This window comes from Electrona antarctica, assembly GCF_951216825.1.
Source record: "Electrona antarctica genome assembly, chromosome: 3".
Taxonomy (NCBI): Eukaryota; Metazoa; Chordata; class Actinopteri; order Myctophiformes; family Myctophidae; genus Electrona; species Electrona antarctica.
In genome coordinates, this window is record NC_136808.1 from 45928797 (window position 1) to 45955142 (window position 26346).

The following is a 26346-nucleotide window of genomic DNA, read 5'->3' on the forward strand; positions in this document are numbered from 1 at the left end:
AGGCACAGCGGAGACGGGAGCGCAAAATGAGTTATCCAACGTTTACAATATAGCTTACTCCTCAACATATCAAATTATTATGTATATGCCATGTTAGCTACAGTTTATAGATGATACTGAGCTATGTCTATAATTTTGAAGTAGGCTATTTAAACAAGAATGAAGAAAGTCGGCACTCGGATCACAGTGTGTTAGGTGCATGTATTTGGTCCTATTAGCCTCTTGTAACATGACCAGCTCAGTGGCCTTGTGGTTAGAGTGTCCGCCCTGAGACTGGGAGGTCGGGGTTCAATCCCCGGCTGGGTCATACCAAAGATGAGTATGGGACCCAGTGCCTCCCTGCTTGACACTCAGAATCAAGGGTTGGAGTGGGGGTAAGTTACTGCGACATACTAGTCCAGGGGGTGTACTTGTACATCAAGCTGCCTCAAGCTACAGAAACAGGAGATAGGCTCCTGCCCTATGGGCCTCATGGCTCGGCAAGGCTACTTACGTTGATTAACGTGATTAACTTAAGGGTGGACAAAAACGTCTGTCAATGAGAACCAACGTGGAGCCCAGCTGTGTGTGTGTGTGTGTGTGTGTGTGTGTGTGTGTGTGTGTGTGTGTGTGTGTGTGTGTGTGTGTGTACGTGCGTGTAACTGTCGCAGCTAAGCAGACCCATAGGAACACACACACGCCTTCATACATAACTACAAGTCTGCAAAATTATTTGACTGTGCACATCCTTGAGTCATTCAACCGGCTGGGGAAAAAAAAAGAACCCTGAATGGTGGCAATAGTTGCTTACGACTACTACTTTGTTTAGGGGTCGTTCAGCAATACAATTAAATGCAATGCATGTGCAGCATGTAGCCATGATGTACACAGAGCATAACCCAAAGGCTGCAACATGTGCAGCATGTAGCCATGATGTACACAGAGCATAACCCAAAGGCTGCAACATGTGCAGCATGTAGCCATGATGTACACAGAGCATAACCCAAAGGCTGTAACATGTGCAGCATGTAGCCATGATGTACACAGAGCATAACCCAAAGGCTGCAACATGTGCAGCATGTAGCCATGATGTACACAGAGCATAACCCAAAGGCTGTAACATGTGCAGCATGTAGCCATGATGTACACAGAGCATAACCCAAAGGCTGCAACATGTGCAGCATGTAGCCATGATGTACACAGAGCATAACCCAAAGGCTGTAACATGTGCAGCATGTAGCCATGATGTACACAGAGCATAACCCAAAGGCTGCAACATTGAGTGTGCATATCCCTGGGTATGGTTATTCTTAGTGATGCACCGAATATTCGGCCGCAGAAAATATTCGGCAGAAAATGGCTAAAAATGCATTTTCGGCCTATTTGGTTTCGGCCTATCACCGAATAGTGTATGCAATTAATGCATTCAAAAGAGCTGAATAAATGTTTTATGGATCCATAATAGTGATTATTATTTAAGTTGCCATAAATCAGGTAGCTTTAAGGTACGGCCATGACAGCAATGGTAGGAACAAATAATATTAATCATATTTGGATATTCAGTATTCGGTTTTTGGCCAACTGTTTCCTATATTCGGTATTCAGTTTCAGCCAAGAATTTCCCTTTCGGTGAATCCCTAGTTATTCTGTAACAAAAGGAGAGATCAGCAGCAAAGCAGAGGAGTGAAAATGAAGAACAGGTCAATAAGAGGTCATAGGGGTTCAAGGCTGCCTACAAGTGGTTGATAACACTGACAAAATGGACCAACGTGATTTATTGCAGCAATTTACATTCTGGTTGAACAAATGGGACTTCAGTAGATTAAATCTAGAATATCAGCTGTTTTCTTTTTTGTTTTCTTTTTTTTAGTGTTAACTCACTCCCTGCCATTGTTAAAACATTGTCTATGCTGCGGCTGCCAGCATTCAGAGTTTTTCACTAACCTTAGAAAAATCATAGAATATCATGAGTTGCCACAATCCGCCCATGGCTGCTCTCAAAAGACGCAGGAGTCTCTTGCACGTGGGAAGAGAATGTGGTCCTGTCACCCTGGGCAAGACCTGCGCTGAAAAGTGGCGGAAGTGTTGCGTGTAAGATAACTACGTCACGCGGTGCGGCTGTGTTTACTAGTCCCCACCCAATGATCATTTCAGCGGGAAAAGTGCAGAACTACAGGCTGTGGGGTAGATGCTACTCCAGTGACTCATTGCCAATGGAAATATGGAATGTAATCGTGTCAAATTTCTCTCCCTGCCCCTGTAGAGTCAATCAGCCGTTTTTTTTTCGGTCATGAGATCCCAGAGATGCCGAACTCGAGTTAAAGACTCCTAATGAAGTCGCACTCGAGTCGCCACAAATGAGACTCTAGACTTGACTCGGACTCGCCCCTCAAAGACTCTATTTTTGTACCTATTAATGAATTAAATGCCTGTCCGGGTACAGCTAATCTCCAACACCGTTAAAATCCGGTCGATGCCAAACTTTGCACACACACTCCCTAGATGCCAACGATGAACATCTGCCCCCCAAAAAAACGGCCTGTTATAGCGCTACCAGGAGGCCAACACATTTTTTTATATTACTCCTCCATATTTTGTCCAAAAATCCCGCAAATCGTTACACAGTATCTCTAGTCATATGATCAAGACAGATATGTCCGATATTTCATATTCCATCCTGATCGTGGCAGCGGTGGCCGAACGGATAGCGGCGCGGTCTAGATACCGGAAGGTTCCCAGTTCGAATCAGCCGTCCGACACGTTAAAATTACCACCGCTGAAATGCCCTTGAACAAGGCATCAACCACTACGATGAAATGTGTTCTATGAGCAGGGCCTGGCTGGAAACAAGTTCTTGAGCTTAGCCCAGATACCCTGGGTAAATATAGATTTCATTTCATTTCATTTCATTTCATTTCATTGGCTAACATTGGCTTTCAAAATTTGCAGGATTGGCCCGTTTCGAACAAAAAGCCTCAAATCATGAACGCAGCATGCAATTTACGTGAAATTTTTCACAGACGTTCCTACTAGGCCGAGGAATATATCCCACCCTTTTCACATTGGCCTGTTATAGCGCCACCAACAGGTGGATTTTTGCGAAACACATTTTTGGAACAAAATGCCTCAAATCATCCAATTTCCATCCAAGGCGTAAGAAGAAATTTTTCACATTGGCTTATTATAGCGCCACCAGGAGGCCACAACCTGACCTGCCCTGGTGGAGACCTGTGCCCCGAGGGGCACTTTTTCTAGTTGGTTATGTGCCCAAAATAACAGATCTGCAAGCTGTCAACATGCCATGAAGCAGCATGTCGACAGCTTGTGTGTCTGTTTTTTGGGAGGGTAGCCGACGACGCACAATACGCATTGGAACAAGCCATGGCTTGTTTGAGAGGCTGATGGTGTAAACCGTAAACTTACAGAATTAGATAATAGCGTAAGTGTCACGACAATATAGCTGTTAGTTCTGTTTTGGACCATTGCACGAATAAGATGGATAATGAAAAAAGGTTCACTTTTCGAATGGAGACACTTTAGGCTAGTCGCTCCTGTCCTGGAAATGGAACCATGAGAAGGTTGGAACTGTAACAGCCAACGACTGTGACCAACGGGAAATGTCTGGGGTTGAGCGTTCTCGTTGAACACAGCAGTGCGCAGTTGATTTGATTGATTGAATTGAATGTAGCTATACTATTCTGATAAACATTCATTCTGTACATTTTTCATTTGGGGTTGGGTGTGTAGCTCATCACAACTGTATTTCAGCCTTAGGCTATGTCATATAAATAAATTATTAAATTCATTATTATTATTTTATTTTTTATAATTTTTTACTGAGACTCCACACTCGACTCGACCCCCAAAGACTCCAGATTCGACTCGGACTCCAGCTCCGAGACTCGCGGGCATCTCTGGTGTCAGAGTCCCAGAAAAAAATGGTGACTCATACGATAGCGAACAACGCGATCTAGCATCAATAAAAGGAATTATGTCAAATTACATCCTTGGCGTTGTGGGCTTTCCAAAAACGTATGTCAAATGATGTCCTTGGAAATTAGTTAATGACCAAAAGATCATCTAAAATGCATCTGGACAAAACACTATAATCATGTCTTGAAAAGGATAGAAGATATAACGAAATAGCCTGGCAGTGGCTAGAAGCAGCGAGAAATAAATCTGAGAGGGAATGACTCATTCTTCTTGGGCATTGGTTTAATTTAGGGCAAAGTGACCCTTTGATCTACGAAACAACCTTATATAACCTAAGCATTTGGTTAATGGGCATAATAAGCCATCAGTCTTTGGCAGTGTTTGTCTATCATGACAGTCATTAATTACAATCAAAATCAGAGCCATGGGCTCTGGGAGGACATATTTGACATGATTAAAAGCTCTCAACATAAATGAGGACCCTCTCCCAATTGTCTAAAGCCCATCACAGCAGTACAGCAGTGCTCAAGAGGCTCTCAAAAACATAATGAAGTCTTTGTACCTTCCCACCCACATCATTGCGCTTTCAGCCATGAACCATTGTGGTAGGTAGGGGAGGGGAGGGGCACAGTAAGAGTGGAGCTGGCAGGAGGAGGGCTTCGTTAGCAATCAGGGAGGATCAGACCAAAATAAGTGAATAGACACACACAGGGAATACAAATTTCTCGCCCCCAAAATGAGACAGCGGCCCCACTTCAGGTCTGTTAGAACGGTGTACTGCAGCTGTCAATGCAATCCCTATGAGAGTTATCATAAAATAGCCTAATTTCACAGGAGGGAAAATCTAAAATATCGGAGTTGGAACCTAAGACCTTGACCAGCCCCATTTACCCGCTGAGAGCTGTTCATGAGGTGGACAGCCTCTGCCCCCGCCGGCGGGGGATTGGGGCTCAAGAGGTTTTAATACAATACAATTAAAATACACACCTTTTTTTTATAAGCCCTGTGAAAATATAGACATGGACAAGTCAGTCACGATTTGGGTTGTATTATTGATAATTCCACTCTTCAAAGCCGGCGCTCGTAGCCTCGTGAATGGATTTGAGACAGACAGCATGTGATGCAGCATCATGCAAGACTTGCAAGAACAGGGCATGACTTCACGTGTTCCGCAGATGCTTCACGCAGATGTTGACACCATAGATCATAGTATCAACAACCTTCCATTCACTGTTCTAAACCCTAAAGGCGTGCAACATTTTTGCAGCATCTCAATCTCAACACGTTTTTCTTTTTTGTATAATATAAATAATATCCATAGAGGAGGATATGTGTACATGACCATTTAACACCCTGAGCGACATAAACGGATGTCTCTGTCCTATCAAATAGTGAGATCGAAAATCTAAAAACGTGAATAACTCTTGATCTAAATCAATCCGTCCAATTCTAACCAAAGATTAGGTTTTTGACGGCCACATTGCGGTCGCTAGTCGCGTTAAAGTAATCAGACCTTCCTTGTTGTCGATCGCCTCGGGAGTGTTTTGGCTACATCTAGCTACTTCAGCTACATTCAAGATGGCGCCTGGTGCACCTTAGAAATGCGCTCCATAGCTGCAAATCGCTGGGCTCCCTGATTTAATGATCATAAAAAATCCCGGGTGTTTGGGGTGTTTTAACAGCCATTTAAAGTGACAGATTAGATTAACACTAGCACTGCATTATAATCTTGAATCACCAAAACAGTGTCTTGTTTTGGTCTTGCACCAAAACAGTGGTGATACATCCCTGATGGATTTTCATCCATTATCAACATTGGTTTGCTCTGCTACAGGAAATTTCAAAGGGTATTGCTGAGAACTCAGGGAAGGTGAAGCAGAGTGGAATGAGGAGATGTTGGAAAAAAAGGGAAAAATAAAAGTTGTCATTCTCTTCAGAAATATCTGTGCTGTAGATTTGTCACCTTGACTAAGCAATCCCCTGTAGAGAGAAGTGAGACGGGGCTACTGTTTTTATTGGACTCAGGGGAAATTATGGGCTTTACATTACATCTTGGGCTAGTGGGCTTTTTGCTGGGACACTAGCACACACACAAGACAGGATTATTTTGACACAGAGTAGAAACTAGAGGATTGGTGCGAACCGAGGTCGAGAGAAAGGATAAAGGGGCATAAGCAAGGAAAGACTTAAAGGGGTGAAATGTTGTTAATGGACCGTCGTGAGCGGAGATGAAACTGGCAGAGAGGGCAGGTGAAGGAGTATGATGGGAGTTGGAGAATGAGTGGCAAGGGGGAGACGGAGACAGCATTAAGGGACTGATGACTGGGCTGAAAGAAGAGGGTGTAGAGGAGTGAGAGCCATGTCTTGCTCTTAAGATGAATGAGAAGAGAAAGAAGGGGCCAATGTTGCCTGATGAGAGGTGAAGGCGCAAAGAGAAAGATGGAGGTATGAAGGGGAGCGAGCTGCTATCACCAGTGACTCATCTCACGTATATACTGGCACTCTTGCACTGGAGTGTCCTCATAAACTACTGGGACTGGGGAAAGCCAATGGGGTTAGATTTCTGGATGAGGCCATAGCGCTGGGTATTGATTTTGTATTAACAGCTGCAATTGCAGGCTAGCTATACATGGTGCAATATGGAATGTTTCCTTAAAGAAATGGTTTAGCTATCAGGAGAAAGAGCTCCTTCCATTCCATCACATATTGATCCAAACTTGGAAGCAGGTGGGGATACAAAACAAAACAATACATAAATACTCTTTTGTAATCCTAAACGGGCTAATGGTTAAGACCACGGTTTAACAGACCATTCGTAACACTGAATCTAATCTATTGTTGCATGAGTCTCTGGTAACGTGAACTTGTGCTGTTCTGTAAGCAGAGCAGTTAATACAACCCATTGTCCCTCTACTTCAATAAGCCTACATGCACTAACTTTACAGATATGCTTCATGTTATACAGAATAGTATAGTTAGAAATAAAATATTAAAATATTAATTCATGAAATTCATTATTTGAATCAGTCATGGCACTGCCCCAACGTCATATGGTTTTACATGGCACACACACACACACACACACACACACACACACACACACACACACACACACACACACACACACACACACACACACACACACACACACACACACACACACACACACACACACACACACACACACACACACACACACACACACACACACACACACACACACACACACACACACGAGCCTGTTCCTAATCAGTGACATTGGGCATGTCCATAATCGATTTGTGCTGATGCTGGGGAACTCCCTATGGGGCATGTGATGTCAGACACAACAGAAGCTGTCTGTGGCGGGTATGGTGATTCATGGACAAGCACAATCCCAACTTCATAGTATAATATTGATACTGTATGATTCATTATACAAAAAATAGTTTTATTACTTGCTACTTTCATCTACTACTTTCATCTAGAATAATTTAATTCAATTATATTATAAAAGTCTGGATGAGTGTAAAAAATGGAACAGAAAAGATAATGAATAGAAGTAAGCCAGAATTGGGGAAGAAGGAAAGACAAGATAATGATCAAATTCATGTCGGCCATATGGTAGTCGAGGCCAGTAATGGGAACATCACTCCTGAGTCCAATCAGACACCTTCACATCAATCAGCTGTCCAATCAGAGACTCCGATTAAGCACAGAGGGAGCCAACCACAGAATATATTGTAACTGTACTGTACTACCACACTGTGGACGACAGCCGCAGGCCCAGAACCATATGAGATCAAACAACAAGGGCAGATAATAACCAGTGAAATACAGGGCCAGCTGGTCAGGAGATGATGCAAGGATATTGCCACCTTAGCATTCACCCACCAACAACACACTGGAACTGTTTTATACATGAGACCGGCAAGGTCGAGGGACTTGTTGTGCCCCAAAGCATTTAACTTAAATTGTGTACCTGTCCGAGTTAGTCAGAAAACATGGAGTTAACAAAATGGTTTGCTGTGGCAAAAGAAAGGAATACTGTAGGAAGCCTGACTAGAGGCCTGCACTGGCATTCATGATGAATTCCCGTTCTGTTCTTTGGCTATATAGAAGTGTCTATTTGTACGTCTCTAAATGTTTTGATGAATTGAACAAGGTGGACCCTCTTGTAAACAAGTGTAATGCTTTCGTCATCCACTCACAGTTAACAGTCTTTGTATTGAGTTGTGCTTGAATTGTACTGTAATTCTGCAAACTGATAATAAATATTTAATTCAATCAATGGCGCATGGGGCGGGGTGTGGAGCTAAAATAGGAAATTAGTCAATAAAGACGAAAATTGAAAATTGAATTAATCGATAAAAGATCGAGATTTAGATTGAGACACCTATGCAATCTCATTTTGTGAAGAATCGTGTAGCACTAGTTGGCTGTCCAATTCATTTTAGTTAATCTTATGTTTTTGTTTAGTTTTTTTTTATATATATATATATATATCATTATTAAATTCAAGAACCGCTGTCTGTCAGTCAGTCAGTCTGTCCCTTCCCTAGCATAGAGCAAGACAGCTGCTCACCTAGAGCGCCTCCTCACAACGCCACAACGCACGGACAGCCTCAAGGAACCTAGCGCCGTGCAGCCCTGTCCTCCAACCTCAATCTGCCCTGTACACGCCAAAAATTCTAACAATCATCTTAATTACATGAATTTGCGTCAAAAACAACTCATCTCCCCGCAAATCACGTGTCACCAGTGAAATGCATGTTGGGACGGATACTGATTAATACTGGGACACAGTTTTCCGCGCAACATTCCCCTTCTATTCTCCAACGCACCTCCCCTTTTCCACACCGCCCCCAGGCAGGCATCAGACTTATACATCAGACCCACTCGGACCCATAGTAGCCTACAGCTACTCTTGCGTCCGTCGACATAACTTCTTCTTTGGGGAAGCATCGCGGCCAACGCGGGGGTTGCGTCGCGCGCACCCAGCGTGGCTGCGTGACACACTTAACAGCTCCATCATAATGGAATGCTTATCTGTCGGGGACTCGGGGTGGCCAAATGGAGACGTTGTCTTAACCGCCTACCGTTAGCACGCAACAACAACAGGGTTTAACTCCACCCGGACGGGGCATTGCCTTGGCAACAGTTACAATACTGTGCACTTTTATATCTGTTGGATCATAACTGCCCAACCCAACTTCCCAAGACCATCTGTAAACAATTCCCCCCTATCAGTAATGTGATCTATTACATCACATTACCCACACTGAACATCATTTGCTGTTCATATATTCAGAACGGGTAAGGACTAGTATAAATAATTTCATGGAAAAAAATAGAAAATAGAAGAAAGAAATTCTTGTGGAGGAAAATATTCACATTTGAGCAAGAATCGTGCAGCATTAGACAAAATGTTTGTTTATGAGACTCCACTTAACTATAATTGCTGCCAGCTGTTAGCATAAACACCAGCTCCAGGGGCCATCGCATAGGTTCACTTTAAATAGACAGTGTTTTCCCGCCCCTCCCACCCACACATGTAGTCCACGAAGGAAGTGACATTACTGGCACTTTGAAATACTAAAATTAAAATAAATAAAACACGTATTACACACAACAAACATAATTAAAATAAGATCTGGTTGCAAAATGGGTGGAGTGGCCCGTAGTGACAAATAATCAAGTAAAAAAGTTAAAAAAAATATATAAAATAAAAAATCTGTACATCTTCATACACACAACACACTCTAATTTGACTTTGAGAGTACAATCTCCATCCTTGAAGGATAAGCAAATGATATTGGGCCTCAGATTTACTCTGTGGATACATGGAATTATTTCAATGAATAATAAAACAATACATTTTAGTTCCTCATTAAAAATGAATGACTAAAAACAAAGCCAAAACCTCTGTTCATTTTGCCGTGCATCTACAACACAGACAAAACCAAAAAAAACAACCAAATAACATTTGGATCATAATTTATAAAGTTGACAAAACATCTAACATTCTTCATGTATAACAAGACAAATCAGGCACTGTGATCCGGACCACGGTTATTTACCCATACAAAAGCAAACTCAGTAGAGGCAAACTGTAATTTACAATGAGTGTGCCAGGTGTCTCTAACAATACAACTGTATAGGCTATTATAGGCTATTGTACTATTCACAGCAACAATGTGTACAATTCTGCACAGGAGCCAGGCTTGTAGGGGAATCATATTAGTTCCAAGTTCCAACCTACTGTATATGCACAGTATCTGCCAGTACACATAGTTCTTGTACAGCAAGCCGAAACAAAAGTTTCATCTGTGCTGTAGCTGCATGGAGACAGAGAGCAAGGTGTTTGTGAGGTTAAGCTGCACTGTCTGCAGATTTCGGATTTGATAAGGGATTGCAGTTCGAGAGGAAACAACTTTCTAAAAAAGGTTAACACCAGTCAAGCTAGCTATAAAAACATTGGGTTTATATATTGCTAGACTGTTTTTGCTGTTCATTTTAATGCATTTCTTGATTTCTAACTGAATCTGTCCAAGTGGCAATTATTCGAAAAAAACATACTGTAATGACAAGAATATAACAAATGCACGGTGTGTGGATACTGTTTTTCTCAACGTTTTTTGCTGGGGACCCCCGGAAATGCTTTGGACATGTCTCGGGATCCCCGCCCCTCCCCCCCTCCCCACCCCCAATACAAACTGACTGCAAAAATAACCTTAATAATAGAGAAAATATATCATAAATAAATACTGAAACCAGATATAATCATTAAGGAAAGTGTAATTAGTGTATGCATGTACTATGTAAACTCTTCATTTCCATTTTCCAGCCATTCACTTTTTCACTCAATTATTTTTTTTTTTATAATTTGGGGTCCCCCGAAAATAATTTAGGGGTCGCAACCCACGGGTTGAGAACCCCTGATCTAGAAGAGGGTCTTTGAGTGTGCATGTGAGTGTGTGTGAGAGTGAGTGTCCCTCCCATGGTGTCCCTACTACATGTCTTGATACTGTCATCATTGCCTCCAATCCCTGATTCCAAGTATCTTCTGATTATGGGCTGCGCTGCAACGCTGTCCATCTTCTGAGTTACATATAGTCAACACCTCTACCACCCCTCATGTATGAACCGGTCGAAAATTAAATATTTGTATCTATAATCTATTCATGAACGTCAATAGGCAAATAAGGTGCAGAGTAATAAACATTGTTTTAGAATGGAATATGAAAAATCTGAATACTTGTTCATCACATGACTCAAGATATATCTACCAATTTGTGTAATTGTTGGACAAAATGTGTACCCCAGTTACAGCAAATAGTGCCAAAAAATGCTGGAATTTCTGACAGCTGGAAGAAAACTGGCCCAAGACCGGGATGCCCGGAAAGCACTTGTTCGTGGCCTATGCCCACATTTTGGCTATAGGTGTAAGTACTATAAGTAAGTAGCAAAAGAAAATGCAAACTGGTGTCAAATCTAGTTAACAGTTCTAGTGCCGCTAATTGTTTGATCCAGTGTTCCGCCACTGCATAATACGCTATTCCCGCTATTTGTTTAATGCGTTTAATTCTCTGTTTTAAAATAATTAAAAAGAAACAGCGCATTTATCCGGGACCTGATGACGAGGCCGTCGCGTTATGATGACGAAACCGGAAATCAAGTCATCATCTGGGCTGCTAGGGCTTCTGGGAAATTGAGCCCAATGCAAGTGGACGGGGGGTTTGTTTGGACTACAACTTGCTCTGCACTGTGGTTTCGTTTCGCATTGTCATGGCCGCTGGTGCGTCTGATCATAACAAGACGACAGACCATTTAGTAAGGTAATAAAACAATGTCGGCAGCGTTGGATATTTGATTAAAATGCGGGGAACGCGGGGTATGGCGTCAAAGTGTTAAGTGGAAATAGGCATGCCCTATATGAGGAACTGTGTCATAATCCAAGGTATCCACATCCAGGGGAAATGATCGTTAGCCTATCGGCCTGACAAGACAATTACAAAGTGAGCAAAGAGGTGTACAATGACCCAAAGCTCTCTTCAAAGTCGCTGATGTAAATGAATGAAAACTCCTTTACCAAGTATCTTTACCAGAATGTTGCGAGCTATCTAAATGAATGAACCATTTATCACTCAGCACATACTTTCATTATTGCAACAGACAGATGTAATATCTGTCTTGTACTAGACAGCACAGCAATCCATGAGGAGAAACCCATTACTGAATGACATAGGCGCACGCACGCACGCACGCACGCACGCACGCACGCACGCACGCACGCACGCACGCACGCACGCACGCACGCACACACACACACACACACACGGACACACGCACGCGCGCGAAATGCATATGAGAAAAGATTTGAGGGATTTGAAATATGCAAGGACCTGACAAGGGCATAAGTAATGAAAAAAGTGGCTCTTGAAATCATGCGTAATTTTAATGCAAGCAACTTGTCAATTTCATTGTCTGCCCCTCGATTGCCTGCAGCTTTCTGTATCTCTGTATGTGACCTGCATTTTAAAATAAAAGCATGAAAGCTGTAATTAAAGTAGAGAATGGGGGAATTGGACCCCCACCTGCTGACTGCTGTGTCATCTCTGTGGTACAACATGCAGTGGAGGCAACAGGGACACCACTGATATGAATCAAACAATTAAAAATCAGGCAAGGGAATAACCAAGATACAGGTGTGGCTGCAATACATATGAATACATCTCTGCAGGCAGTTGTTGCACTGCAGGGTCCCGACTCCCAAGCACCAGGGGAGGGTCAGTGAGGGAAAGACCTCTGGAATATCATATCATATCATATCTATGAAAGGGCACAGCCCATTGGGTGTGCCGAAGGGATGAAGGCAAACTAGGAACAAGTGTATGGTGACCAGGGAAGAGAAACATGTTGTCTGTCTGTGTGTTTGCAAAAGCAAATAGACAACTGTAAGGGCAGATATTACATGTACGAAAAAAGGCCATTTTCATTCTCACCTGACAGGGTTGCTAGTGAGGGAGACGCGCAGTGAATCCAGACATGCAAACAGGCGCTCGTCCACAGCCCCCGACTTCAGCTCCCCGAGGAATTCCTGGGGGGAGATTTGATGACTGCTTCTCAAGCTGCCCTGCAAGACAGACAAGGCAAAAAACGAATCAGGTCCAAGTTCTTAGCCTATATGCTTAGTCCACAATCCACATAGACATGGAAGAACATAAGCAAATATACCGGTGCAGAACATACAGTAGCTTATTTTATATCTCTGGAAAATCACTGGAATTCCAAATGACTGAAATGCCAATGTTCTGAATAAAAATAATAAAGCAATAGCATTAGAGGGGCAGCACCAGCATCAGCTTCAAGCTGAACATGCCCCACTTCATTATGCATGCCAGATTCAAAGGGTCTGTCACACAATCTTTTTATTCGCCAGATTGTCCCATCAAATTATCTAGCGACGCCTGCTCCTTATTTCCCGAACACAATGCTAATCAGGAATATCAATTCAATACCGTATGCCTCCCTTTACAAATATAGACCTATGATTTCATCACATAAGCATCAATGGCATGCATAGTAAATATGGTATATGCAATCAAAACTATATTATTGGTGGTAGTTAATGTGTGATTGAGGAACGTATTTTCAGCACTTTTTTGATTGGTAGTCATCTTTGCAGACACCACTCACAAAATGACTAATGAGAAAATCAATTGCAAGTAATTTGTTGAAAATGTGTTTATCAGATAAGGTGATGAAGGAGAACAAATTGCTTTTGTAATTTCTTTCTTTTTGTGCCGCTCATCTGAGGCTAAAGTATGTGCAGAGTAGCCATTCACGAGGTGAGGCATCTTGTAAGGATTGTGTATGCATAGCCAGTCATGTCAAAATTAGGTTCATTCAAGCATGCAAAAGACAGGGTACTTATCATAGAAGTTGCACATTGTCATCAATAAGCCGCTCTTTGTATTATTAGTAGCAGTAAGATGCCCTGAGGGTGAGATGCCCAGAGGGTGAGATGCCCTGAGGGTGAGATGCCCAGAGGGTGAGATGCCCAGAGGGTGAGATGCCCTGAGGGTGAGATGCCCAGAGGGTGAGATGCCCTGAGGGTGAGATGCCCTGAGGGTGAGATGCCCTGAGGGTGAGAAGCCCTAGAGGGTGAGATGCCCTGAGGGTGAGAAGCCCCGAGGGTGAGAAGCCCCGAGGGTGAGAAGCCCCGAGGGTGAGATGCCCTGAGGGTGAGAAGCCCTGAGGGTGAGATGCCCTGAGGGTGAGATGCCCCGAGGGTGAGAAGCCCCGAGGGTGAGAAGCCCCGAGGGTGAGATGCCCTGAGGGTGAGATGCCCTGAGGGTGAGATGCCCTGAGGGTGAGAAGCCCCGAGGGTGAGATGCCCTGAGGGTGAGAAGCCCTGAGGGTGAGATGCCCTGAGGGTGAGATGCCCTGAGGGTGAGAAGCTGCATGCACGCATCCAGCCTCAGTGAGTGACGGCAGACTGCTGGGCAAGCGCTGGTGCTTTGGCATGGGGGGGTCAGATCAACATATAGAATGAATTATGTACTGGCCATATATGGAGTGTGTCATGAGTGTACAGGGTTTGATGAGGTCAGATCAACATATGGAATGTCAGAACAGGTCAGCTCCATATATGGAGATCTAAGGGTGGCAGCGGCGGGGGGGGGGGGGGGGGGGGGGGGGGGGGCGGGGGCAGTGTCTTGAGTGTACAGGTTTTGATGAGGTCTGACCATATATGGAGCGTGTGACTCTCGAGTGTACAGGGTTTGATGAGGTCAGATCAACATATGGAATGTCAGAACAGGTCAGATCCATATATGGAGATCTAAGGGTAGCAGTGGGGGCAGTGTCTTGAGTGTACAGGGTTTGATTAGGGCCTTCATTTTTGGGCCTGTTGAGAACTTGTTGAGAATGCGTGCCATGAGGCGTGATGGACTGACGGCGATATATGGTGGCGTGACAGATGGATCGACAGGTTTTTCAGGTTTTCATAGTAATCTGCGCCCTACAGTCACAATTATTATTATTGTATGTGAAACAACAATTGTGTATACTTTTCTTTTTACACTAAAGTGTAGGTGAAAGTGTGCCTTGCCTTTGACACCGCAGTTCAATAATCTAAAAAATATAGAAAAATAAGGATGAACATAATGTTTAGTAAACGACATCATCTGTATATCATATCCAACCTTCCCGGTAAAGGTGCGTTCAGACTTGGATGGTTAGAGCAGCACGATTACATACAAAGTCAATGCAAAGACGAGAATATATATATATATATATTCAGGTCCGAACGCAGTTTTATGCTTTGCTTGGTTAAAAAGCCTACCACTATGCCGGTGATTATTTAGCCCCATTTTCAAGAACGAAGAAACACCCTGAAGCAGAACTAAATTAAATTAGGCAAACATTTCATATAAACAAGATAACTGATTACTGACCAACACATTTCTGCAAGTTTTTGATTCAAAGCCACCAGCCAAACATCCTCAAGCAAGCCCAGGGCTATGGATAAAGCCAATTGCGTATTCCTCTGTTCTCTTCAGATTTGAGTAAGCCAAGTCTCCTAATTAGTTCCCAAACCAAAACCACCCAGTGTTATGGTTAATCTGTATCCTAAATAACACATTTCCAATGGCTTGTACCAAACGCAAGTAAAAAGAAAGCAAAATATTATGCTTTAAAGAAAACTATGATTGTTGATATTAGACTATATTTACTTGTCTGACTCTATCCAGGGCCAATGTGGGTAGAGTGGCCAGTATAAAGGACGGATGGAAACCACATGGTTCCCAGTTCGATCCTGGGCTCCCCTAGAGTTAGTGTCGAAGTGTCTTTGAGCAAGACTCCGAACCCCTAATTTCTCCCGCTGTGCAGGTTGGTGGTGCCTTGCATGGTTTTCCTCCGCCACCAGTGCATGAATGCGTGTGTGAATGGGTTAATGTAATGCACAATCTATGTAAAGCGATGTGTATAAAAGTTCTATATGCAGTAAATGCACCATTTATTGTAGATGAGGCTGTTGGTGGGTGTATTAGGGTGGTTAGATTTACCAAACCAGCCACACTGATGACCAAATGTTGTCAAAGGGAAGTACCGTTCAAAGAAGAAATAACGCATATCCTCCATTTCTTGGCACTGAGCCAAACTGCAAAAAGGGAATCATACAAAAAAAACAAAGCGGGGGCCTCGCAACACACTTTTGAATTTTCCAATTCTTTTTCGGGGAAGTCAGGGAAGTACCATTCAGCAAAAAGCCACATAACTGAACCCATATCACTGTTGGCGGGGAAGAAATAATCCCTAAACCCTGCAGGCTGCCAAAGAAACTGAATTAAACCAAGTTTGTCTCTCCCACAACCCCCAAACCCCAATTCAAATTAATCTCACCCATATATCGCTGCAGGCATGCACTCACTTCTATTAAGCCAACAGGAAAAAAAATAAAAATAACACTTTGTAGAATCCTATCATGCTTGCTCAAGGAATGTGTTTTTTTTAATGATCAGTATCTTTCGGTGCGCCACAGAAGGGCAGGCGCTGCTCGCCAGTGAAGTATGCAGGGCTGCACGAATAATAAAGTATTACATTCTTTCCCCTCACTTTTTTATGAAACTTGGCAAATCAAACATTTTATTTGGACAGCAATATAGCATCGACAAGCGCAATGAGCAACAAAGGCATTGAAAAAACAAATCATACAAACATAATTTCCACCAAAACGCATAATACTGACAATATTAAAACAAATATTCATCTTTGTAATTTTAACAATAATGGGCTCTATGCACACAGAATAACTTCATTTGTACACTCAGAATTACAAACCCATACGGGGCCATTTGGAACCCACTCAAGGACACTTTGAGACCCACTGGTCGACTGGTGTAGCGTAGCTCTGATCCATAGCTCTAATGCGTTGCATTTAGAGCTATGTTACTCTCAACTTCCGCCGCTCGCATGAATGCAGACCAGCCTCTCGTCTTTAGCGTAAATAAAAAGAACGTTTTTGCTACTCACCAAAACAAAGGCGGGCTGTGTCATTAGAAAGCCTACTTTCCTTAGTGGGAGCACTCTGAGCCCCCCCCCCCTTTTGGCCAAAATCCCCTTTTGGCCAAAAGGGGATTTTGTTTCCACCGGGAAAAAAATACTTTGTTACTCCACTGCGCCTTCTACCGATATTGGCCAGAGAATATTTTTTCTCCGACCTCATCCTACGTTATAAACAATACAATCCATGTAGGAATCGTTGTAGAACCACTAGTTATTTTTTTTTTAAATAATTTGTATCATTTTTGTAACCCATTTTTCTCCCCTGTGTCAATTATCTAATGTGATCCTGGGCTCTACACACCCTCCGCCAACCTGGGGAGAGCAACGGACTTGAACTTATGCTTCCCTCATGCCTGAGTGTCCAAGTTGCTCCTTTTTACACCTGACAGGGGGGAGTTTCCCTGGTTGGACGTAGCGCGTGGAAGGAACACGTTACCAACCAGTTCCTTTCCCCTCCATCAGGCGCCCCGGCTGGCCAGGGGGAGGCAGTTTAGAGACCAGGATTACTGAATGTTTTTTGTGAGGGTACCTATCCTAGGGGACACGGGGAGAACATGCAAACTCCACACAGAAAGGCCCTTTCGCCAACCCCGCCTCGGGTATGGGCACTGATGATGCGGTGGAGGAAACACGCCGCCAGCACCCACAGCGCCCCGAGCGGGAAGCGAACCCAGGAACTTCTAGCTGTGAGGCGACAGCACTACCAACTGTGCCACTAGTTTGTAATAAAAACAACACGGACGGGCGCCGCCATCTTGCTCAGAGACGAGCGCTGAGCGGTGACAGGTGGTGAACACACTGAACAGAGCGCAGCCTCGAGACCAGAGCTGTTTAGAGAGAGAGTGACGACAACATACCGTTCAGTGACTCATGCAGCTCCATGAATAAACAGTGAACAGAGTTGTCGCAACTCTCTCATCTAAACAGTGCTGATTTAGGGGAACATTATTAAGCATGACAAGCAGAGTAGACCCGATGGAATGGGAAACACACATCGTGTAACAAATGCAGACACTGTTGTACGTTATGCGTTGTGGACCGGTGCCACAACACACATTAAAATGGCATGTGATAATATTGACTGGGCATTTCATATGCTACTATAAAAATGAATAAAGCTCTGCCTGTCCTTGCCTGTAGCGGTCTGTGAGACATTTTTCTCCTCAGTGGTTTGAGCAATGGATCTGAATTTGACCATGACTTGACCATTAGAAATATTAGAAAATGAAGAGAGTGATGAAGGCCATGTTTCACGAAAAGTTAAGCTGTTTAATACCATTTTTGTCAACTCATGTTGTCATATTGTAAGCAGCGGAGATTCAGAGTTACTGGCCAAGGCTAAAGGAGTTCGATTTAGGGGCCACGAGAGTACAGCATCTTGCAATGGGTCTGGTCCACAAGATTCGATACACCACCAAGATACCCATGTACCTGTCTAAATACTTCACTAAGATACCCATGTACCTGTCTAAATACTTCCTTAATGTTAACGAAGTCCACACCCACAACACCAGAGGGAGTGCAACTAACCATGTGCAACCCAGATTCGGCACAAACAAGGGACTAAATTATTTTCGCTCCTATGCCACCAAAATGTGGAACGCCCTACCAACAGTCATTAAGACATGCAAATCCCTTGACTCCTTCAAAACCGCTTTCAAAGGGCACCTACGGACGGCTGCAATTCGAAACTGGCCCCCGTAAAATCTGCCACACACACACCCACCCCTTTCTCCCCTCACTGTATGTTTCTTTTCCCTTTTTACCTCATTTATGATGAATTCCTGTTCTTTTTTTTTGGCTATATAGAAGTGTCTATTTGTACGTCTCAATTTTTTTTGATGATTTGAACAAGGTGGACCCTCTTGTAAACAAGTGGAATGCTTTATTGGGTCATCCACTCACAGTTAACATTCTTTGAATTGAGTTGTGCTTGAAATGTACTGTAATTCTGAAAACTGTTTCAAAAATATTTCAATCAATCAATCAATCCATGTCAACGACAGCTTTTTACGAGCGGAGGGGCTTTGGGTATCATGTCAATAGCACTCACACACATTGGCACATGCAACGTTCACATGAATGTCGTGTTCTTATCACAAATAGCTTAGCTGACAGAATGTAAACATGGACTTTTTTTCTAATGGTTGTGGCAACGGCTCAACATCAGGTATAAATTCCTGGCTTGTTGCACACTGAACAGCCTAATTTAACCTTTACCATGGCAACGATGGGTGTTGTGAATGTATAGCCACCACTTTGCCATTATGACATGCCATTCAAAGAGGGATTCCAGTTAAGTTAAGAAGACAGTTAAAAGAGTTATTCAGCCATGATGACCAGGAGTAATAAATGTATGATCGTCATCTGCGTGAGCAATGCTGTAGTCAAGAGCACATACAGTCAGTGCAGTGGCTGGCGTTTCATTTCTTTTGGCTCTGTGACTCAGCACATTTCCGGCTGCCAGATGAACCGGCATCATAAAAGCCTCTCGAGGCAGTGCATTATTACGAGACGACTTGGCAAGGCATACATATCCATTTTAACATCGAACAGAGTAATGGATAATGCCAAGAACATGAGTGGAGGGATAGAGCACCTTCTTCAATGAACTATTCGGACAATATGTTTCACCTTATGGCATGCAGCATCACTGGCACTGTTGTGAGTGAGTGCAACTTTGTTATTGCACACCCTGGAGATTATTATAGTGGAAAATGGTCTAATATTGTTGTTTGTAGTGAGTGGTTTTCATGTCACGCTGATGTTCTAATTATTTAACCCATTCTGGGCGGGAACCCCATTTGGTGTTTATAGCATTATGTTATACTTCAGCTATTGAAAAATAGCAGATCTACAAGCTCATAGCGCAGCACTCGGTGCCGCGCTATGAGCTTGTAGGTCTGCTATTTTTGAAAATTCATGAAAATGTGGCGCAAATCTTTGAATATATATTCTTTCAGAGCGAATGTTTTTAACTCAAATCTTTGCTTCTGCATGGGGGGTCCCTGGAACAACATATTTTCAGATGGGGTTTGGCGGCCAAATACATATAATTCTAGGGGTCCTCGACACTGACATAGAAACATAGGTATTTCAGAAAACTACTCATGCTACTCATACTCATGCTTATTGCTTATCTCTACTCAATCACTGACTCTGAGAGGTTTAGATCATCATGTCACATCATCCCATTATCTATAGTGCATTCAATGTAATGGACATACAGTAAAGCGAGAGGAAATCAGACCCATTAGTTTCTAAATGCCCATCTCCAAAATAACATCAGGCAAACTGGTGACCTTCAGCTGAGCACCAGAAGATTTGATCAAACCATTTTGTTAAAGACGTATATCTCAACAGCTTATAGAAATGTAGATATTCACCCTAAAAAAGGTCTTCTTTGGTCAGCCTATGAGGACGAGTATGAAAAGCAGTGTGGTTTGTTCTTGGTTGTTCACATTGTCACAAGATGTAGCCTAAAGTGTACAAAATAAAAGACTTCTTTGCATTTAAAAAAAGGAATCTCAATTTTTCATTATTGTTTACGAGCCTCCTTCCGCCACCTTTTTTTGTTAGGTGAGTAATGAGTTATTAAATGTATTACGAGATATTGAACAACAAATCGTGCTAAGCACAACAGGGATAAGCTGAAAAACTAAACAAAAAGATTGGTCTGCTATGGTGTTTATATTTCTCCAACAATCTTGCATCTGCAACCTACTGTTATGAATGATTGTGAAAATGAATGCAGCTGTCTATTAAATAGCACCTCGCCCTTGATTAATGCCCACGGTCCAAAAAGTGTTTTGGTCATAAAATGCATGTCTAGGTTTTTGCAAAAACCAATTGGTTCCAAGTGGTTCAGTAACACATTGGAGAGGAAGGAGAGCCTGTGTGCGTGTGTGCATTGTCAACTACCAGTAAGACGCCCTGAGGGCGAGAAGAACGCATCCGCCTGGGTGATGGCAGACGACAGACTCCTGGGCGAGCGCTGGCACTTTGGCATGGGGGGGGGGGGGGGGGGGGTCAGATCAACATATAGAATTAATTCTGTACTGGCCATATATGGAGCGTGTCTTGAGTGTACAGGGTTTGATGAGGTCAGATCAACATATAGGAACAGGTCAGCTCCATATTATGGAGATCTAAGGGTTTGAAGTTTGAGGTCAGATGTAGAGTTGCTGGCCGGCTCCATATATGCAAATCCCGGTGATGATCCAGTCTTCTCCATGTATGGTTATCCAGGGTTAGATGAGGTCAGTGTCGTGATCTTCATATATGGAGATGGCCATGGGGCGTGACGTGTCACGAGGCATCATATATGGAGATCTAAGGGTCTTCATGATGTCACATAATGTCACAAGGCGTGACCATATATGGAGACATGGTGTCACGAGGCGTGACCATAATGGAGACATGTCACGAGACATGACCATATATGGAGGCATGGGTGACGGAAGGACGGACGGGAGATGCATGTTTTCATAGTAAATGCGACCTATAGTAGAAATTAAACCAACTACTATCACATTACGAGGGATTAAAGCAAAAAACGTTTTGTAAAATGGAATGAAAGAACCCAACACACTAGCGTTCTGTTTCCAGACAAAAAATGTCTCTAAGATAAACCATCAGAAAATAAAAACATTTTTGGAGTATATTTGTTCTCATTGACTAGAAAATGGTGTTTCCTTCATGTTTCATTTCTTAAATACAAATGTGTGCCTGGCACACATTTGTATTTAAGCTTCATTTTGTATTTGGCTGTGTCACAAATATGTTTGCTGCTCGCTCAGTGATTTGGATACATCAATAAGGACATGAAACATAGTAACCTACAGTACAAGTGTATTGATGAATTCAACAAGGTAGACCCTCTTGTAAACAAGTGTAATGCTTAATTGGGTCGTCCACTCACAGTTAACAGTTTTTGTATTGAGTTTGTGCTTGAAATGTACTGTAATTTTGCAAACTGATAATAAATATTTCAATCAATCAATCAATCAATCATATGACAGAGAATGCTCAGCCATACCAAGAATCATCCCCCATGTGAGTGAGGACATCATCCTAAAATTATTTCATAAGCCTAAATGTACCATTACTGCATGATCAACCAGTAAACGTAGGTTACTAAACTAGGCTACTAATTTGAAGTAACTAGACCTGTGATGGTCGGCACAGGTCTTGGGAATTCTACAGGTGAGGAGGGGACTAAGGGCTCTATTTTCTACAGGTGAGGAGGGGACTAAGGGCTCTATTTTCTACAGGTGAGGAGGGGACTAAGGGCTCTATTTTCTACAGGTGAGGAGGGGACTAAGGGCTCTATTTTCTACAGGTGAGGAGGGGACTAAGGGCTCTATTTTCGTCCCTGCCTTTATTACCTGCAACACTTCCCGCAAGTCAGCCGCTGCCCGCAAATTACGGGTATAGCAGTTTGCACTGTCCCTAAATGGTATTTTAGTCCAGCGTTACCCGCTATCCATTATGCCGACAGACACCGTTATTTGCACCTAGAGGTGTGGTCATGGGCGTGTTGGCACGCTTTCCTCAAAATGGCTATTTTGGTCACACACACATTTGGGAAAGCACATAGCGGAGTTTAAAAGCACCCGTAAGCCGTAATGCCAAATCAGCCAGACAGGCAGAGTGGATGATAGAGGAGTTACTGGACACACAAAACCAACCTCTGTATCAAATATAAATGTATTCCAAGGCAGCAGCGCATCGCTCTTCCATGGGCCATAGTGTAAGTGTAAGTGTAAGGCAAGCTATCACTGAGCATTCATGGGTAATGGATGGAATGGATGTCTTAAACATATTCATGTAAAGGACCCCAAATATATATAACATTGGCCACCGACCGCCATCTGAAAATATGTCGTTCCAGGGACCCTCCCAGTAGCAAAGATTTTAGTTAATAACTCGCTCTGAAAGAATATATATTCAATGATTTCAGGCACATTTTCACGATTTTTCAAAAATAGCAGACCTACAAGTTCATAGCTTGTAGATCTGCTATTTTTCAACCGCTAAAGCATGTCTACATGTCGAAGTGTCCTTGGGCAAGACACTGAACCCCAAATTGCTCCCGATGTGCTGGTTGGTACCTTGCATGGCTTCCGCCGCAATCGGTGTATGAATGTGTGTGTGAATGGGTGAATGTAATGTACAATCTATGTAAAGCGCCTTGGATAAAGGCGCTATATAAATGCACCATTTACCATTTATAACATAATGCTTAAAACACCAAAAGGGGTTCCCGCCCAAAATGGGTTAAAGGCAATGACATGTGGCACGGTGATTGGTTTCATTATTGTAACGCCCAAACCACACATAATGTAACGGGTAGTGGAGGTGTTTAAGGTGACCAAATGTAGCCAAAATAGCCACTTTAGTGGGGGAACGCCCCTTCCCACACACACACACACACACACACACACACACACACCCTTTAGTGAACAAATTTGAAGATTTAGTCGACCTGAACAGTCACAGGCACAGCCATAATATTGCACAAAGCACACCAAAAATAAACTACAGTAACAGCCTACATACAGTAGCTGTTTGAAGAAAATAGAAACTCAGTATGAACTCAGGGGGACTAGTGTATTCAAAAACTCAAAGGCAAGGACGAACACAAAGCTAGATGTATCTGTAAAAGGGTTTATGGAACAACTTGGATAAAGAACTAAAAATATGCACATCAGTAACTAATTTCAAAATGATACTTCATAAAACATTATGATAGTGTCCTAATCATTAGTAAATGTTTATAGATTAATAATGCATGTATTATTAATGAGTAATAATGTATTAACAGCTTAACAAATACAATTGGTACTATATAAATGATGTATATGTAACATAGTTTGCATATGGAAACAATGTATTTTGTTAAATCAAATTACGAAACTATGATCATTTGTTCCGTTTTAATATCTGATTTTGTATTCAGAAAATAGGGTAGGCAAAATAAGCTTTGGCTTCAGCCTACAACGTTTCAGACCAGTTTAAGAAGCTTTACTTGTATGTATGTATGTATGTATGTATGTATGTATGTATGTATGTATGTATGTATGTATGTATGTATGTATGTATGTATGTATGTATGTATGTATGTATGTATGTATTATACTATATCGGTTTGCTTAATGGACTTAATTCTTGTGTTCTCTCACAGAGGCATGAGAGTCCAGGTGAGAAAGAAGTTGTACTGGATGATGCAATACCGCCATCTAGGGGGCAGCCAGAGCTTGGCCGGTAATATGACAACTGAGTGGCTCTGAAGCAGCACTTGGAGCAGTGTCAACCAGTATGTTATAGACCCGCAAGGCATAGTTCTTATGTGGTTGTTTTCCAGACTTCATTTAACCCATTTTGACCTGAGATCAGATTCTAAAAATGTCTTCTACATCCTGACAGTTTTCTGAAAAAGCTATGTTTCTATGTCAGTGGTTCTTCGATTTTTCAAAAATAGCAGATCTACAAGCTCATAGCGCGCCACTGAGTGGCGCGCTATGAGCTTGTAGATCTGCTATTTTTCAATAGCTAAAGCATAACATAATGCTAACACCAAAAGAGGTTCCCGCCTAGAATGGGTTAACAATGAAGGGAACAATGAGAAGAGACTCTGGACAAAACCGTACACACACTAAGTAGGGGGTGTGTTCAAATAATTGATACGGGCAATGATTGTATCATATTCCTTGCCGATAATCGTATCGATACAGAGGCTACCATATCGATACGGCAGGAAATGCTTTGTGTGACGCAGCTTTAAAAAAAAAAAAGAGAGAGAAAAAAACATCAGTTTCTGTCCGGCAGTGACGATATATATATATATATGATTAAATATTTTGCATATTTTTCCATCAAAACATTTGTATTGTGGCCAGAGGCACCTAGGTTGCTAGTCCTGATCCCAGCGACTTTTGCTGCGTGTCACTCCCCATCTCTTTCCCCCATGTCAGTTTACTGTACTCTATCTAATGCAGAAAAAGCTCCAAAAATATCTTAAAAATAAAATTAAAAACACACTGTATTGTGTGTGTGTGTGTGTATTTATCTCCTTGCATTTTGTTTAAATGTTATCAACTAAGTTTTTCAATTTGAATTAGAAACTTAAAATTTGCTCAATGTGTATCGTAACACATATGGTATTGTGATAGGCATCGATCATGAGGTTGTAGGCAATACCCAACCCTAACAGTAAGGCGCTATCCCTCTCAGGATTGATATTGACCCGTCTCATATAAAAACATGAAAATGTAATAGGCCTCCAGATGGTTAGGCCTACTCGCTAACCTAGTTTTCCCTGTTCAATAATGGAGAAACCCACTTATGTTGTGCCAGCTACACAATACAATTTTGAGCAATACTCCCATAGAGTTATGGGTAGGAATATGTAATCAGATAGAACTGAAATATGAAGTGCATAATGAAACATATAACAATAATAAGAAAACAAAACAATATGACCTGGTTTAAAGCTAGTCAAGTTGTGTTTTGTCTCCATGAAACTATGTGCCATGAAGACAAACGTAATTATTACAGAGTAAAGTTTTCAGACGGTTGGCATTTGATGTCATCGTGCATTCACAATTATACCATGGCCATTTAGGATAAGAAAAAGACGGGCTTTGTTAATATTTCATATTTTCATAATCGATAAAAACAAATGTAATGAACACCTTCTTGTCCAAAAGAAATAGCTGCTACTGTCTGTTTATTACTGTTGTTATGGATGGTTACATGCATTTTAAAAGGAGTACTGTATACCATGAGTACACAGTAAAGAAAACAGATTGTTAATTTAACTCAGAGAGTAAACCAATGTAAAAAATTGACCCTTGGAGCCTCTTCGTACCATAGCGTTGCTCACTGATAGATAGTCAGTTAGTTGTAGATCTATTTTCAGTTGTGAGCGTGTAGTGTAGATTAGTGATTTGGTGATGTACATCTGTGTAAAATGTACAGATGATTTCACCTGTATAGTAAGTAAATCATCAACAATGTGAGACAATAAGCCATACCTGATGCATGGACATACTAGACTATAACAGCAGCATACAATTTAAAACTGGAAATGTTTCCAGTGAGCCATTATTGTAGAAAGTATGTTACTTGGCAATGCCCAATATACTCAAACGTCTTGTCATATTGCTCCACTAGTTCCAACTGAGGCTCAAATCCAATTTAAACCTGAATTACTGCATATTAAATGCAGCACTGGTTAAAATTGTTGTACTGTGCAGTGTGCACTGCTCCAAAATGAGAGTAAGTTACAGAGTCTCTGTGTTGAGTGGCATTCCGACGCACCGCCATTAGTTAGTGTGGTTAGGGTTAGTGTGGTTAGGGACGGGTTAGTCATGCGGC

At 42.3% G+C, this 26346-nt stretch overlaps 1 protein-coding gene across 1 annotated transcript in view; it reads right to left on the reverse strand.

Moving 5' to 3' along the window:
* The window catches only part of LOC306919821 (protein diaphanous homolog 3-like), a 297099-nt gene that overhangs the window by 238146 nt on the left and 32607 nt on the right, over window positions 1-26346 (reverse strand). Inside the window, exon 5 of the mRNA XM_079496371.1 lies at window positions 12897-13027. Coding sequence (XP_079352497.1) covers window positions 12897-13027 — 131 coding nt within the window. The remainder of the gene's footprint in view (window positions 1-12896; window positions 13028-26346) is intronic.